Raw genomic sequence first — 14,811 nt, 5'->3', positions numbered from 1 at the left:
TTGGTGGGAACCAGGGTCCAGAGTCTATTCATCACTCTGTGCCCTGGAGAGCCCCACAGCTAAGAATTGCCTGTAGCTTCAACAGTGTACCCAAGTACCCACAACACTGTCCCTGCCTGCCCCTGCCTGAACCAATTACCAGCCCTTGCTGCTGACCCTACATCTCTCCTTCCCCTGCAGGCTCAGGGACAGGTCTCCTTGGTGATTCCTAAGGTGTACGCACGTCCCCTCTTCCTGGGTAGGAGGAGCCTATACCAGCTTCAGGCATCCTAGAACCCCTTGGTGACTCCAGCTGCTTCCCCCTGCAGACATGTGGGACAGAGGTTTGTTCACTGTCCTCTCCTGGGTCACTCCTGGTTTCCTACAGTCTTGGAGAACAGTTAATTCTCTGTCTCCACCTGCCCCTGCCAACATGGCTGCCTTGACCAAATCCATCTACAGTGGGTCTTTTAATGTTTAGCGGGGCTTCCCACCCATTCCACAGCTGTAAGGAGACTGGCCACAACTGAAATCTGCCTCAGCATCTGCCCTGTGTTGGATCCCTGCCCAGGTCTTTTTAACCCTTTCCTGTGCTATCAGACTCTCCCTCAGCCCTTTCCAGGTCAATGGCTTCACAGCACCATCTGCTGGCCAGTAACTGACATCTCATTACTGTGTCTTCTGCCACAGCCCAAGGGATGCTGGGACTGTCTGGTTGGCGTACAGGCTGCAGATGCCAGAAGCACTATCCTCTAAATGGTATCCCAACATCCTTAACCCTAATCCCAATATTAATTCCCACTGTGACCCTATATCCTCCAGTTTCCATGCTTAGTATCCCAACCCTATTCTCCTGAAGCACTATCACATAATCTACAGCTACAGGCTGGCATCTGCTTCCTTCAAATTGTCTTCTGAAAGGCAGAGGGAGAGGAGGGGATTGGAAGGAAATAATGCTTAGTCTGAAGTAGGAAAAAACATCCAAGTTGAAGTATGAAGAGTTTCTTCTATCCCCATGCCAAAAGCAAAAATAATGCAAAAATGCAAAAAAGAAAATGGGTTTCATATTATCTTCAAAACGTAGATCAGCAAAAGATTGGGAAGATAATGACATTATCTTCAAGATGGAGTCAAATGTGTGTGAATAAAATTGAAATTGAAATACAAGTAAAATATAACACATAAGGTTTTTTAACAGCCATGGAGATAAGATACCTAATGGGGAACTGTGGATGCTGGAAGTGAGACCCCAAAGCACAGTCCACACAAGAGGAACAGCCTGTCCAATGGGCATCTGCTCTGTGAACTTGGAGTTGATTCTGTGTAAAACAGCGGCATTGTGGGGTATAAAAAAACACTGGTACCAAATAGTATCCTAAGGAAGTGGAGTTGGCCAGGGTCAGGTGGTGGGCGGTGGCATAAATGGAGAAACAGTCCAGGAAGGGGTCCCTGGTGGCTTCACAAGGGCGGGAGCTGCCCTGGGACCCCAGGCCTTCCTCACTCCCAGGAGGCACAGGGACCTGAGCAGAGTTCAAACACGATCCGGAAATGTCCCTTCCTGGGACTCTCATTCCCTGGGTAAACAGATTTGGTGTCATGGCTACCACCATTTTTAGGTGGGTTAGAAGGGGTTGTCACAGTCCTTACTTGTTATGCAAGGCTCAGGGCACCTCAATCTCAGCTCTGTCTGTGACATCCAGTCTCAGTCTTAGAGCTGAGGGTTACCTCTCAGGACTCCCAGAAACCCATGATGCAAAGGCCTATCCCCTCTGCCCATGGCTGGAGATTTGCCAGGTATCTGCAGCTGCCTGCACAGACAGGGGTTCAATTATTTATGTTTATAACAAGTAATGTATACCTACATAAAACATAAAATAAAAAGAAATAATGCATGTTGTGAATAAAAGAGCACATTATATCGAGATAAAGACTTCAGGGAAATTACTTCAAGTCAAAATGAGAGGACACCAACAAAACCCTCATCTCTAGAAGGAAACCATGGGGTCAAGATGAAACCAAGAGGTCGTGGAAGTATGCTGCAGTCTGACACTCAGGGTGGAATGGATTGAAAATGAGAACGAAATAGAGTGTGGGCTCCTGCAGCCAAACAGGGGACATGAAACCGTTTTGTGATTACTCAGGTGATTCTCACTCAATGGGCTCAAAAGCTGTGTAGACCTTCACTTCCAACAGGAAGGAACCTTTGACAAGTTGCTGCAGAAAGCTTCCAATGGGAGCTTTTTCAGGGAGACTTAGAAAACGATGCACAGGAAGAGGGTGCAGATGCAGCCTCTTTTCAACATTTCAGATGCAGACAAGCTCTGAGGTGCCACCATGCTGTCTGCACAGGCACAGAGCTGTGTTCTGGGCCAAGGCTCCCAGTCCTAGCAAAGACAGTTCATGTCCATACCATTCAGTCCATCCCTTGGAGTCCTGAGCTGTCTCTGTGTGTCCTCGTCATTTAATTATTTCATTTATTTACTTCTAGAGCAATGAGAGGAAATGAGGCACAAAGGGAGAGAAACATCAGTGTGAGAGAGAGATATCAATCAGTTGCCTCTCACATGAGCCCCAATGAGGATGCAAATCTACAACCCAGTCACAGGCCAGGAATCGAACCAGAGAGCCTTTGGTTGGCAGCACTATGCCCAACCAACTGAGACTCACCAGACAGGGCTTTGTTCTCTGTTCCCAAAGGACAGCTGATGTTGAGAACTGTGTCTCTGATTGGGGAATGATGAGCAAAGAAGAGCTGCTTTCCACTGTGGAGCTTCATTGAGAGAGCAGTATGAGGGTGTGTTCCCACAAAGGGGGTGATGGTGCCACGATGGGGTGGAGCTGCTGGCACAGAGGGACATGGCCAAGCCCCCTGGCTCTGCAGAGTGAATCCACAGAGTGAATTAGGAGCCCTCTGGCCTATCTGCAGAGAACCAGTCCTTAGGCATCTCGGAGGAGTCGGGGGAATCCAGGATTTGAAAGTACATCAGAAACTCTGGACCCTGTCTCAGGATCTGTCTGTATTAGTAAAGATCAAAGTGTCCAGAAATGGAATCACACCTGAGGGCCACACCCTGGGCCCACTTGGGGACAAGTGGAGTGATGCCCAGATAGATATCTGAGTTGGAAGCTCCAACTCCTGCAGGGCACGAACTAATGCCCTCTCTCTGCTCATTAACCTCCACATAGTATCTTGTCTCCCCTGCCCATAGAAAAGCCTCGTGTCCTCCTTAGTCACCATGCAGAGGTTTCTCATAACTTGTGTCTGCAGGATGACTCAATGTCCTGCACCTTTAACACGCCTGTATGTGACACTCAAGGGGATCTACGTGGATATGCTGTTCATGAATTCTCACCTTGGAGGCATCACACTCAGGCTGATGACAAGAAAAGTTAGAAATAGCAACCACCTTCCCAGCTAACACACCACCTGCCAGCACAGACTGAGAGATATCAACCAAGCAGACCCTGGTGTGTGCCCAAGGCCCTGGATATCGACCAGGCCTAGGAGACAGTAACCTTGAGGGGGACCTCATCACACACTGAGGGTCACCCTGCAGATACTGGACACTCGGAGCTCCAAAGATGTATCAGAGTGCTCAGGGGTCACATGAATCCAGAGTGCAGAGCCTCAACCATATTTTTTGTATAGAGAGAAGGTGGCCATGCAGTGCTGTGGATTCACCATTTCTCTGCTGGCACAGAAGTACACAGATGTCTGGGAGGGGGTGGCCGACTCCAGCATGAGGAAAAAGTCCTCCATATTCAACCTAGATGCACTGTACCCGTCAGCATCCTCTCCTTTGCTGGTGATCCCAACACCCACTGAGTAATATATTCTCCTCAGCCCATGGCCCAGGTCTTGTCGATGCCAGGACATAGCATTATGGTTATCAGTCTGGTGACACCTCAGTGTCACCATTTTTCCTGTCCCTGTAATCTTGTACCTTGGACCCTGAGTGATTCCTGCATCCAAGTGTCCTGTAGAGAGAGTGACAGAGCCTTAAGTTGTCATCCTAAGACCAAGGCTTGGACTGAATGCTGGGAATCCCAGGGAAGTAACCCCACCTGCACCCACCTGCCCATAGGAGACAAAGAGCCACACAGAAAAAGAGCCTTGTGACCATTTCAGGTCCAGTGCTGAATGTCACATCTTCCAGTTCTGTTTGGGGAAATACAAGTCAGCCTCTCAGGGACTCAGTGACATCACTGTTCTTCACCAATGTTTGAGCTGCAGAGCTAACCTGCCATACCCCTTCCCACAGGAACAAATCAGTGACACAGAGACAGTTGACAGTTCAGCATGGGAAAAATGTGAGAGTCAGTTTTTTAAAGAAATCTTAGCAGTACATATGCTTTCCCCTGACTTTTGGGGAGGAAATTTGTTCTTCTATCTATTATGATACAATTCCTTATTTGTACACTGTATAATTTCCCATTGTATTACTGGAGACTAGAAAATGTTCTCATAGCAACTGTCATACTATGGATGACTTCTGTGATCAATTTTAACCTGAAATATCTTCTTCTGGCTTTTTTCTTTGCATAAACTCTGGATAATTTTGATATCAACCCACAGGGATCCTTTCTATTTAAGGAATTAACTGTTATCCAAAAAGTTTTCACAACCTCAGGGTCATAATCATTGGAATCTGAGAATTATTTTAATCACCAACTGGTAGATCCCCGTCGCCTGCACTCAGGTCTCTGGGTGCTGATGGGTAAGAGTCTCCCTCGGTTCCAGCTGAGGCCCCAGGAGACTGGACACCTTTACCCCTGTGACTATGCTTTCTGTAAAAAAGAGAGGAACCTTGCCAGTGATGTGGATGAGGTCCTCGTGCTGCTACCTCTTACACAGGCCATACCTCAGTGTGAGGTGACCCTGTCTCTGTGACTGTGTATCTGGATGTCATCTCATTTGGCAACTTCAATCACCCAGCAGCAAGAAAGGACTCAAGAGTCAGGTACCAGAGGTAAGAAAGAAGTTGAGGTATCATCTCATGGACAGGCTTCCAGCTCAGGGCCTGGCAACCCCAGGAATGGCCATGAGGTCACATTCAGGACATATTTGTTCCCAGGAGACCCAAAGCCACTTAACAAAGGAGCCAACTTCCTGAGCTTGGACCAGTGCAAAGCACAGGAGCCTTTCATGGAGGCTCACATTCTTTGGGCTACAGGACTGGGATTCCCAGAGAGGTGAGGACTGTTCTCATCGTGATGTGTAACCCACCCATAATATTAGTATTCTCAACAATCCCCTAATTCCTTTAGTGATATAAGCACCTACCAGGAATATTTCTTTTGTGATTCATTTGTAAGTTAACTAATTAGGGTCACATATCTGATGTTTTGGAAAACATGCACCTCATCTCAGAGCTCTGTTTGTTCTGTGTGTTTGTTCTGGCGGCTCCCAGCCCCGGCAGCAGCACAGCCACAACTAACATGGTGCTGGCAGATTGACGACACAGAAATGACGGAGAATTTCAGGCTTCCTGATTCTCACAAGGCCTTTTCAAAACTTCTGCCATGTTTCTCTATTCTCTTTTTCAAAGAGCACCCTACCATTTCATCAGCTTTCATCCCCACAAAGCCCCACCTGCTCTGTACCTACAATCCACGAGGGCTCATTGAAGGAATGATGGAAGGAATGAATGGGTCTGAGTCCAGGAGGACACATCTTCTGTAAACATAACCCAGTCTCGTCAGTGACGAAATGTTCAGAGTGTGAAGGGAGCAGAGACCCATGTGAGTCTCTTGGGAATTCGAAATAGAGTAAAAGGAACTGGGAAGAGATTCATTGACAGGTGTTATTGTAAGACTTTGTGTTTTCATAAGACTTGTTGAATGAATACATGGCAGAATGAATGAAATACAGATGGTGGTCTCTTGCAGGGGGAAGGGTGTTCTGTTGGTCACTTTGCTCCATTCCTGTCAAAGTGTAGGCTGCACCCAAGGGGCACAGCCTGAGAGGAGGACTTAGGAGCAAGCAGCACATTTGGAAAATGACCTCAGGAAGCAGGATTCAGAGGCCAGGGAGGACGAAACAGGGCAGGAGAGATCAGTATGAAGTTCAGTGTTGCCCCTGTGCTGGGACATCAGGAGATGGGTTTTGTTAGAACCTGCACAGAACCTGCACAGAGCCTTCCAATCTGTCCTCCTGAGCACAGAGGCTGGAACATTTGTCCCTTGTTCTTCCCACGCCTGCCTCTAACCCCCACTGAGTATTAATTAGCACTTCTGTGACTCTGGCTGCCCTGGTGAGCAGGTCTCCTGGGCTCCTGGGAGAGGGAGGATCCCAGAGCAAAAAGCAGAGGGACTCCCACTGGACTGTGACTGGGTGCACTCAGTCCCAGGTAAATGGACACAGTTTTGCAGGGAATTGCCCACTGCAGCTGAGGCTGAGAGCAGAGCGGGGCCAGCATGGGATGGAGGCACCAGAGGCCCCACAGTGATGGCTTTTCTCTAAATGAAACTGCCCCTTCTCCTGTCCTTCTGTTGTGTGACCGCCAATCTACCTGGAGCCACAGCCCCTGCAATGTACCCAGTAGTGACTGTGCTGAACAGGGGAATTGTCACAGAGTTGAAGGGCACTAAGAAGACCCAAGCCCATATGGTTTTATTAAGTAATTGTTTTATTTGCTTGTGTGAAATCTATGGCAGACATGCATTATCGGCCCCAGTTTATAAATGCAAACACTCAGGCAAACATATTAGCCACCAGCCCAAGGCAGGGCAGCATGTCTGAAAGGGACCCTTGGGGCAATGTTCCCATTTTGAAGATGCCTCCTCACCAACGTGCAGAAGAGTGGATGACTTACAGCAAGGGTGGGAGTCAGCGTGGCCTGTGGTGGAGTCCAGTTCTGATCTGCCTGTGCCCACTTTAGCAAATGCTCTAACCTCTGTAACATCAGTGTTTTGACCTGTAATGTGGATCACACACCTACCTCACAGAGAAGGAGCAGTGATGTGGACAAATACATGGGGATGACTACAGTTGTGGGCAGATGGCCAGGTGAAGGGGGGCAAAGGGGGCAAAACTAAGAGGCATGAGAGCATAAACAATAAAATGCTGGGAAATGCTAATAATGAATGTAATTGAATTAAATGCACACAATGAATAGAATTAAAGTCGTCTGTGTTCCCCCATAGATTCCCCCTGCACTCCGTGTATGACTCCAACTTTCCTTAAATGGCCGTGACACTCAGCTGTTGTCTGCAGCTCCTTACCTGGACAGGTATAGCAGTTTCAGATTTTCTGACTAGAAGTGGTGGCACTGGGGACAGGCTGAGACCCCTCACCCTCCTCTACCCCTTGCAGTGGTTTAGAAACACGCATTCCCAGCATGAGCTCCCAGAATGCTCCTTGACATTCCTAGAGGGCTTCTGTTTCCCTCCTAGAACCTCCTGACAGACTGGAAATCTTCCGGGTCACTTAGCTCCTTTTTTAAAAGAATATAATGGCCTCGCTCTGTCTGGAACTATGTCAGGACAGACACATGTCCTCTGGCTTGAAGCTCTATGTCCTGGCAGGAGATCAGCCATGTACCCTACACCTGAGGGGTGACCTCACCATCCCGGCTCAGAGGTTCTCGAAATAGGAAAGACTGTGCTCTGTTGTATCTCATGCACCAAGGCTAGGGCAGGACCATGAACCTAGGGGCTTGTTGACTTCAGAGGTGTGGACATGGAGGACAGACATGCATGGAACCTTTGGAACATCCAGGAGCTTCAGCTCCCTGTCTGTGAAATGGTGCACCAAACGCTTTCCCCTTTGTCAAGTGGACACACAGTGTCCACCAGGACTGTGCGCCACAACACACAGGGTGGACCTCCACTGTGTCACTGAGGAGGCCTTCCTGCCATGTCCTGGGAATTGCACGGAGCTGGCAGAGCTCGGAGAACATTCGAGAAGGCTTTGGGTGAGCTCAGCAGGGCAAGGGGAGTGTTAGAAAACATCTAGCAGCATCTGTGGAACTCGGCCAAGGCCCTTCCTTATACTTGCAACATCCTCAGCTGGAACACAGGGGTGTGGGTACAGAAAGTCACGAACCCTGAAGGGCTATGTCTAAGCTGCAGGCACAGAGGTCATGGCCAAGTCTTCTAGCTGCAAGTCTCACACAGCCAGCTCTGAGTGGTAGTCACTGAACACTTTGCCTTTGAAGGGTTCAGAGATATCTCCTTTCCCATACCCCTGCTGTTCCTAACACTGAGTTAGGACTCAGGGGACTTTCCCTGAGCCTGCAGATACAAGTACACACTCTTATGTCTGAAGATGGGGTGGCATTTCAGAATGGCCTTCCCACCACAACCTTTGATGAGGTGTCTAGGGGACTGGGTGACTCCAGCAGCCACTGACTCTGTGGAAGAAGGAGACAGAGCTGAGACAAGCCCAGGAGGCAGATGGACACTCCAGCAACAGTCAAGAACATTGGGGTGGAGGGACCTCCCACCTGAGCTGAGACTCACCTGCCCCCAGGAGACACAGGGCTGCACAGTAGAGGAGCAAGCTGTCCCTGGAGGATTCAGGAAGCACAAGACTGGCCATGTGCCTGCTCAGGGCTCTGGTCTTTGGGGTGAAAGAGCAGAGGTTTCACCCCTCCTGTTGCTCTGTTTGCAGGGCTTGCCTGTGATGTCACTGTCTGATATCACTGTCTGTGTAGGTCCCACACACTCTGCACCCCCCAGACATGGTCTTTGGGCATAGCCTTCCCTGATTCTGTCCATTTTTCTATGAATATGTACAGCTGGCTGTGCTGAGCTGGGCCCTGCAGATGTACTGGGCGGGAGGCCCGCCCCATAGCTTCGGAGCAGGTGCTCCTCTCTACACCTGGCTTGGGTTTTCCAGGTTGTCTCCCTGCAGCCCCGTCACACTCTGCACCAAACACAGGCTCCAAGAGAGGCTGTAATTCCATGCAAAACGAACTTCATGGGTCCCTGCTGGGACAGACACCGCATATCCGTTCATGGAAGAAGATATGGTCAGGAAACCATTGATTCATCAGATAATTTCCCTAATTCAGGGACCAAGCCAAGACTCTCCCCTTTCCCCTCCATCTCCCACAGGGAGCCCTCTGCATCTCACTCTGTGGATCCACAGCTCCCTCAAGTGGCCACTTGTGCAGCAATGCTGTTGATACCTTCTTTGCTAGGGAGACTGCAAATCATGAGCAGAAGGGACCACAGGGTTTGTGAGCAGGAAGGAGGTGATGGTGACACACTGTGGTTGCACTGCTGGCACAGAGGTACACTGCCGAGTCCCCTGGCTCTGCAGGATGGATGCTCAGAGTGGAGTAGGAGCCTTCAGGTCTCACAGCAGAGAAGCGATCGTTAGGCATCCCAGAGGTGTCCATGGCTTTCTCGTTTTGAAAGTACATCAAAAACTTCGGGCCCTGCCCTAGCATCTGCTGGTACCAGTATAGACTAATGTGGCCAGAAATTGGATCACACCGAAATGTCACATTCTGTCCCCTCTTGGTGACCTTGTAACTGGGGGACTGGGAGACTCCAGCCTCTGTGTGACCTGGGAACATAGAAGTTGACAACAGAATCAGGAAAACAATTGTAATCATCAAACACACTGAATCTGCTGAGTTTTCTGAGAACTCACCGGCCCCGAGCAGACAGAGGGTCACCCAGCAGAGGAGGCTGGTGCCCATGGCAGGGTCAGGACAGGAATGGGAGGTTCACCAGGTCAGGTGCTTGTGAGCTGGAGCAGAGGAGGAGGAATGTTTCTCGTCCCCACAAGGCAGCTCCCACAGTGACATCACTGCCTCTGTCAGTCCTCTCAACCTCAGGGACACGTGTTATATAGGAGACCACACTTGACTGACTGGCTTGAACATTTATAAGCTCCTTTTTCAACAAAATTCATGCAAGGCTATCACTTTGGGGTCCCCCACTGTCTAGCCACAGGGTTCTCACTTAGCATCTCATTCACCGATCACCCTGGTGGACTGGCATTTTCACTATGACATGTCAACAGTGTCTTCGATACAATACAGAGAAGGGTAATTTTGTTGTCTTCTCTGCAATTCAGGATCTCCTGGGAGCACACTGTTCTGTCACCTTACCCTCCTCTGTGCCAGTCACACATGCTCAGTCCTACCCATTTCTTAGGTGAGGGTGGGCACTGAGACACTCAGAGACCCACAGATGGAGCAATGCCTTGGGGACATCTGAGTTGGAAGCTCCCATCCCTTCCACGGGTCATGACTGAGTGTCCTCTCTGTGCTCATTAACTTCCATGTAGTATTATGTCCCCACAGCCCACAATAAAGCCTCTTGTCCTTCTAAGTCACCACACATTTAAAATTGGGTTCTTACAGCTGCTTCTTGGAAGAAGACTCGGTTTCCCTGACCATTGACACACCCGTGTGTGATATACAGCGAGGTCTAGGAGCAGCTGATTGACTGAAGACTCACTTTCCACCTTGGGGGCATCAGACTCAGGCTGATGACAAAGTTAGAGATGGGGAAGCACCTTCCCAGCTAGTGGAGCAGCTGCAGAGGACAGGCTGACAGACAGCCACAGTGCAGACATGTGTGACTGAAGCTATGGATCTAGACCAGGCTTGGCAAACACTGTCCTGGAGGTGGGCCCTAGCACATTCCAGGGGTCTCCCTTCAGGTGGGGGCCCTGAGGGCTCTAAGGTGTAGGAGTCTGCACAGGGCTCCCTGAGTTCCAGTGTGGGCCTCCCCCTGACTTTCTGTGCAGAGAGCAGGTGGCTGTGCAGTGCTGTGCACTCGCTGCCTCACTGCTGGCGCAGAAATACACGGATGTCTGGGAGGGGGTGGCCGCCTCTAGCGTGAGAGGGAAGTCTTCTTTTTTTGATCTAGAGACACTGTATCCATCCGAAACCTCTCCTTTGCCAGAGATCCCAACGCCGACTGAGTAATGGATCAGCCTCAGCCCGTTACCCAGGTCCTGTCTGTACCAGTACATAACATTGTGGTTCAAGTCCTGGGTACACCTCAATGTCACCATCTGTCCTGTTGTCAGGACCTGGAATGTTGGGGTCTGAGTGATGCCAGCCCTCCCCAGACCTGTGGAAAACACAGTGGAACAGATGCTGAAGCCACCAGGGAGCAGCTAGGTGCCTGGCCTGGGAACTCTCCCCACAGAGGTGCCCAGCCCAGGACCCACCTGCATGGAGGAGACACAAGGCCACACAGCACAGGAGGCCACCATTCATGGCATCAGCCCAGTCAATGCAGGTTCCCTCAGGGTCTTTGGGGGCAGAAAGGTAACAGGGCTCTCCAGGGAGTCTCTCTGAAGTGATACTCCCACTGTCTGGGTCCCAGAGCCAACTTGTCACAAGAGGACACGCCCCTACCCTGAGCATCAAATCAGAAACAGATGTGCAGGTGAACAGCTTGGAGTGAGAAGAACGCTTGTGGCTGAACTGACCCAAGTCCTAGAGTCGTTCTCACCCTCTGTGTTCACGGTGTGTGACTTCAGGTGTGCTTCGTCCTGTCTGCAGATCTTCGTGAAGCCCTGGTTTGCTGTGTGTACAAGTCTCTGTGCTTTTGCATCTGAGGGAAAACTCTGATGGCCTTCTGATGCCTTTAGGACTCCTGGGTCCCTGGTTTGCTGTGTGTACAAGTCTCTGTGCTTTTGCATCTGAGGGAAAACTCTGATGGCCTTCTGATGCCTTCAGGACTCCTGGGTCCCAAGTCGTCCCTCAGCCTCCTTTTCTCCTTTGCTGGTCCTCCAGCATCTGCACACTGTCCTTCCTACCACAGCAACCTTCCTGATCTCAGGTGGCCAAACCTCAGGGGCAGGCTCGTCACACTTGAGGATCCTTTTATTCTGTTTCCTATCCATCCCCCAACAAACGGGGCCCCTGTCACTCGCTCCACAGTAGCTTCAGAATCACCTGAGAATGTCCTCCTGTGTATGGGGTGAGGCAGCAGCCGACACATCCAGCTCGCCCCTTGGGAACTAGCTTTCTGTGTGGTGTTCAGCTCTACAGGGGCCCTGCTGTCCCCTAGGATTGCTGAGGGATGTGGGGAGAGGTGGATACTTCCAAGTCGAGAGAGTGTAAATGCTCTTTTTAAACTGAGACATTATTCCGTGGGGGATATCTCTCTGTGGAGGATTCCTGACATTAATTATGATAAATATAACGAGCCTTGAAAGACCTATAGCTAATCTACCCACATTCCCATGCTTTGCAGGAACCCTAACTTCCTTCAGGTCTCTTTGCAGGTCCAGATGATGGCAACAGTGCAGGAAATTGTGCCTTCCTCAGTCGCTAGTTCAATTCCCAGTCTAGGTAGGGCACATGCCTGGGTTGCAGGCCAGGTCCCCAGTAGGGGGCGCACAAGAGGCAACTACACACTGATGTTTCTCTCCTCTTTATCCCTCTCCTTCCCTCTAAAAATAAATAAATAAAATCTTTAAATAAAAAAGAAAAGAAATAGTGCATTTCTTTGCTGTCATCATGAGGGATGGATGGATATTCGTTGCCTTGAAGTGAAATGTTCCTTGAACCTGTCAGGGAAAGAGGTTGACAGTCCCAGATAGTGTGTGATCTACCCAGGTCTGCTCATCTAAACCTGGAAAAGGGAAGCCAATGTGGGCACGGGACTGGGAGAGGTAGAGGGGACCAATCCACAGGTGTTGAGGAACAGACTTGAGTGATTTCTTGCTCCTCAGGTTATGAAATGTGAGACCCAGGCACATTATTTCCCTGTCACGTGTATAAACAGAAACAGTGATACCCAAGCTGCACAATGTCTGTGAGCACTAAATCCTATCCCTTCTCTAAGCAGCAGAACCTCGCCTGGCAAAGGCCTGAGCCTGCCTGGCTGGCAGCTGCCACTTCCTGAGCAGGGCAGAGTGTTTTTGTGCAGGCAGCTGCCGCTCCTGCAGGGCTGTGTCAAGGCTGCTGGCACAGAGGTACAGGGCTGAGTCTCTCAGCTCCAGGGAGCTGGCATTCAGCTCAGAGCGGGAGTCACTGAGCTGCTTCACTGAGAACCGATCAGGCATGTTCCCTTTTCTTCGCTCTTGCCCATTGTAATACTCAGCCAGGAAATCGGGGCCCAGACCCTGGGGCTGTTTATACCAATACACATAGAGGTGTCCAGAGATATAGGAACACTTCAGTGTCACTTGCTGTTTTCTTGCTTTGATCAGGTGTTTTGGGGTCTGTGTGACTCCAGAGTCTGCTGGACCTGTTGGGAGGAGACAGAGAGAAGTCCGGAGGCAGAAGACAAGGAGCCTCCTGTGACAGCCATCACCCCAGGCTTCTATGTCAGGGATGTGACTGCGTGTCCGAGACTTACACACAGTGTCCGAGGCTCACCTGCTTCCAGGAGACAAAGGGCCACACAGCAGAGGAGCCTGGGGCCCATGGCAGCTTCCCAGGACCTGTCCCAGCTAAGGGTGGGGTCCCCTGGGGCGAGCAGTCTACAGTCCTGTACTCCCTGTGCCCTGATAGGAGCATTTGCTATGATGTCACTGCTCTGATGGGACTCTCCAAGGAGGCTGCACCCCAGTGCTCTGAACCCTCAGCGTGACCCAGGGTTGAGATTCTATACATCGTTCCCTGTCCTGTACATCCCCACAGCTAAGGGTTGACTGCAGCTTCAGCACTGTCCCCACCTTCCCACAATATTGCCCCTGCCTGCCTGACACTATCTGCCCAGCCTTTGCCACCCCAACCCCCACATCCCGCCTTCCCCTGCGGACTCAGCGAGTCACCTCCATGCGCCTCCTGAGATGTAGGCATGTCCCCTCTTCCTGGGCAGGAGGAGCCTGTGCCAGCTTCACACATCCCAGGACCCCTCAGGGACTCCAGCTGCTTCCCCTGCAAACACATGGGTCAGAGGTCCCTTAACTGTCCTCTCCTGGGCCTCTCCCTCTGCCCCTCCCAGTGATGCTGGCAGCCCTGTGATCCACAGCGCCCCCCAGGGGCCACAGTCCACATCTCCAGGATTCACATCTATCTACACCAAGAGCTAGAATTTGCCCCCACCCCCTTCCCCTCCCACTGGCAAACTCTACTGTTTTCCCCAGCCTGGCTGACACACGGTTGATCTTCACATACACTCTTCATTTTGAAGCAGAGATTGTATGAACCAACATTTCAATCAGAAAAAAATTACTTTGCACCATTGCAATCCATGTCCAATAACAGAAGAGACAGCCAAAATGATACGGGCCTGAACACTGAAGTTTGCAGATCCTGAGTGGGTCCAGCCCGGAAACGCTCTATTCCATTGCTCCTCCTAGTAATCACATTCATATATTTCCAAATATGTAGTTAGATACTCAGGTTTCTCTTGAAAGCATATTAATCTCTTTCCTTTTACCAAATATGTAGTTGGAATAATTATTAGCACACGTTAGAGAGTGCATTTTTAAAAACATTTATTCATTCTTAGGGAGGGGGGGAGGGAGAAAAACATCAATATGTGGTTGCCTCTGGCATGCCCCCTACTGGGGACCCGGCCTGCAACCTAGGCGTGGGCCCTGACTGGGAATTGAACCAGTGACACTTTACTTTGCAGGTGGGCACTCTGTCCACTGAGCCACACGAGCCAGGGCAGTTAGTGCGTTTTTACAAAGACAGTTTAAATATTTTAGCTATTCATTTCTGAGACTTCATACCTTGCCTACTCCACCCTGTGAGCTCTAATTAGGTGAGACCCCGTGGGACCTCGCATGCTGTCCTTACCCAGAGTGTCCCTGAGCCCTGCTCAGTGACATCACCCCTTAAATAAATGCCCACAAAGAGAAACTCTTTCCACCTAGTGTGTCTCCACAAGGAAACACACACACACATAACGTGCACAGACACCTCTGTAAGTAGCAAGGACGCCAAGGGTCTG

General features: G+C 50.3%; 1 gene segment (V, D, J or C); it reads right to left on the bottom strand.

The window, feature by feature from the left end:
* Window positions 1–12,742: 12,742 nt before the first annotated feature.
* LOC119048505 (T cell receptor beta variable 9-like) lies at window positions 12,743–13,363 on the bottom strand. The segment is given in 2 exon segments: window positions 12,743–13,152; window positions 13,284–13,363. Coding segments are annotated over 2 exon segments (459 nt in total).
* Between the last annotated feature and the right edge of the window lie 1,448 nt (window positions 13,364–14,811).

This window comes from Artibeus jamaicensis, unplaced genomic scaffold (genome assembly GCF_021234435.1).
Source record: "Artibeus jamaicensis isolate MK-2021 breed Jamaican fruit bat unplaced genomic scaffold, CSHL_Jam_final scaffold_2172, whole genome shotgun sequence".
In the NCBI taxonomy this organism is placed as follows: domain Eukaryota; kingdom Metazoa; phylum Chordata; class Mammalia; order Chiroptera; family Phyllostomidae; genus Artibeus; species Artibeus jamaicensis.
This window is presented reverse-complemented; position numbering and strand designations above follow the sequence as displayed.